The 2,761-nt window shown below is 42.2% G+C and overlaps 1 protein-coding gene across 1 annotated transcript; it reads left to right on the forward strand.

Moving 5' to 3' along the window:
• The first annotated feature begins 1,143 nt into the window (after positions 1 to 1,143).
• Positions 1,144 to 1,576, forward strand: LOC101945927 (cytochrome c oxidase assembly factor 6 homolog). Its single transcript, XM_042847061.2, has one exon. The coding sequence runs from the start codon at positions 1,153 to 1,155 to the stop codon at positions 1,390 to 1,392; it is 240 nt and encodes a 79-aa protein (XP_042702995.1). The 5' UTR covers positions 1,144 to 1,152; the 3' UTR covers positions 1,393 to 1,576.
• The last annotated feature ends 1,185 nt before the right edge of the window (positions 1,577 to 2,761 follow it).

Raw genomic sequence — 2,761 nt, forward strand, 5'->3', positions numbered from 1 at the left:
TCAGATATAGTGTGTTTCATTCTTAGCCCTGAATAGTTAGGGTGTTTCCACTGTTTGCATGGGTTTTTCCCCACAGTAACAGGAGAGAGATTTAAAAAAAAAAAAAGTACCTCAAAACCATAAAAAAATTTAGCAGGACGACACCAGGGCAAACATAACACCTAAAACCAGAGGAGAGGTACATTTGACAGCTGAGAAGACTACAGGAGAGTTATCAGATTTGTAAAAGTCTGTAAGTAATACCCTGAATGAATAAGGAATAAGTAATCCCCCAGTCATATTTCTATTCTGACTACAAAAGTTAATCTCAAGCAGTTTAATGTGATTGTGACAGGGTGGTCCACTTACCCCTAGTATGGCATCTCCTCCTGGTCGTTCTGAGGAATAGCTTCCCAGGTCAACATCGCTCCCTGTGGCTGCATGCCATCTCGCCACCTCTCTCTCTCTCTCTCTCTCTCTCTCTGTGTATGTGTGTGTGTCTGCAGCCCCTCTCTCATCCCATGAGCTGCTGCTGCTGCCTCTTCATGACTTGTCTCTCTGGCCAGGTCACTATACCCATCTTCCCCTTCCAGGGTTCCAAAGCTTCCGTCAATGATCCTGAGCAATCTTCCTGTTCACTGACTTATATGCCACTCCTGCAGTGACTGGCAGGGAAACCTGGACCCACCCTCTACTCTGGGCTCCAGCTCAGGGAGCCTCTAGCCAGCAGTCAATGTCTATTCCCTTCTAGACCTTACTGCCTTTCCCTGAGCCCTGTCCTACCTTCCTGGCTTCACTTCCCTCTCTGGGGTTGACAGCCCAAACACACCTCCCTTCTCCCAGGGAGTGAATTCAGACTTTCCCAACAGCTCCCTTCTGCTGCCAATTTGCTGCCTTTACAGTCCCAGCCCAGTTCATTCCTCCTCAGCAAGGCTTCCTTATTCATTCAGGGGATTACTTAGCCACCTGATTCCCCTCAGCTGTGGCTTATTGGGTTAATTAGCCCCCTCCTCACTCTGTATTAAACTTTTCTGGGCAAAAGTGGGGTAAACACTCCATCACAGTGATGTAGAAATACAGAAAGCAAAACCGTAAAATAATGATATAGCAGATATCAAGTCTGTCTCAAGGACAGTTCCCTGCCGGAGGGACGCGGCGGGGGCGGTAATAAAAATGTCAGCGCCATCAATGGAGGAAAGGAAGGCTTGCTGGGGAGCCAGGGATGAATACTGGAAATGCTTAGATGAAAATATGGAAGATGCATTTAGGTGTCAGAAGCTTAGATGTTCTTTTGAATCTAGGTGTCCACAGCAATGGGTAAAATACTTTGACAAAAGAAGAGACTTTTTAAAATACAAAGAACAGCTTCAAGCAGGAAAATATGAGCCTCCTGGGACTACTGAAAAGTCATAGCTACGCATCAACTTATTGAAACACAATCAATGAAAGAATAATCTTATGGAAGAGAAGTACTGAAATATGACAAGAACTCTGAGTTAAAACTAACTGTACTGTATCTCTAGAAATTCATGCTGCTTTCCTTGTTGCAATGTCTCGCTTTTATGCGAGAACAGTAATTAAATGAAAAAGACAGTGACTGTCTGTAAGTGTGTCTTTCAATACTGACATCCCCACATACTCAAATGTCTCCCCCTCAAAAAAGCCCAAACAAATCAACCCTCCAAATGGCATAAGCAGAGTTTCTACCCCCAAAAGGTCAGAACCAGAGATTCCAGGAAGTCAGCTAAGGACTTTATCGTTGCTATTGATTTTATCTGGAAGATAATCAGATACTCTGGTGATGGGCAGCAGTATAAAATCCTAGATAGACTAGATATGGAGAAGTTTAACAACTCCATCTTCCATTGCAGTCAGACTTGCAACAGACACCCCAAATACGGGTGTGGAAAAGTGGGGCTTTCCTTAATTATTCAGTGGCAGAGATGTTCCCTTCCAACATATGAAATTTGTTCCCTCTTCAAAGAGAAAAGAGCCCAGAATTAATTAGATAGATGTTTTCACTTGTACAAAGGATTACCGGCCCCATCCAGCTCCCATTTCAGTAAAAGGAGAGATTTCAGTGGGAGCTGAATTGGGCCCGCTAGAATCCAGCTGCATTACAGAGATAATTAGGAATGTTGATAGCAAGTTTGTATTTAAAGTAGGTTTGTGCTTGTCCTCAGTGGTTTCACTTGGCACTGAGCTGCCCCAGTGACATTGCTATTACAAATCTCACAATGCTGAACAACAAATAATTTCAGAAAAAGTAATTAAATGTCGATAGTAATGGAGTATGGTGGATCAATTTCAGAAAGTTTATTGCTATAAAGCAATAAACAAGGCAAGCTGACCTGGCAAAGGATAGTGGTAAGCTAATAAAATTACTCTGCACATTGACGTAAGAGGGTACGCAGAAAATTTCAAATGTGTGTGTTAGCTACATTCATGTGAAATAAGAAATCTTGAATTACAGTGCTAGTACATCACTGCCTTTGCACTCAATGGTCATTTTTTGAACAAAAACTTGTGTTGGGAATTCTTTGAAAAGGTAGCCATGTAATGACAATTACACACCAGGGACTCCCATGTAAGAAGCCAAGAATCCCAACCACATCCTCTGGAGTAGAGAATCATGTGACATTCATTAATAAATCTAGGTAAGTTTTGCCTATTTTCAGGGATGACAATGAAACTAGCAAATCTTCACACAAACTTTTCAGATAATCTTTTTCCTGCATAAGTTTCAGAAACAGCAAAAGGATTTAGCAAAATGATCAGCCTA

Source organism: Chrysemys picta, chromosome 10 (genome assembly GCF_011386835.1).
Source record: "Chrysemys picta bellii isolate R12L10 chromosome 10, ASM1138683v2, whole genome shotgun sequence".
In the NCBI taxonomy this organism is placed as follows: Eukaryota; Metazoa; Chordata; order Testudines; family Emydidae; genus Chrysemys; species Chrysemys picta.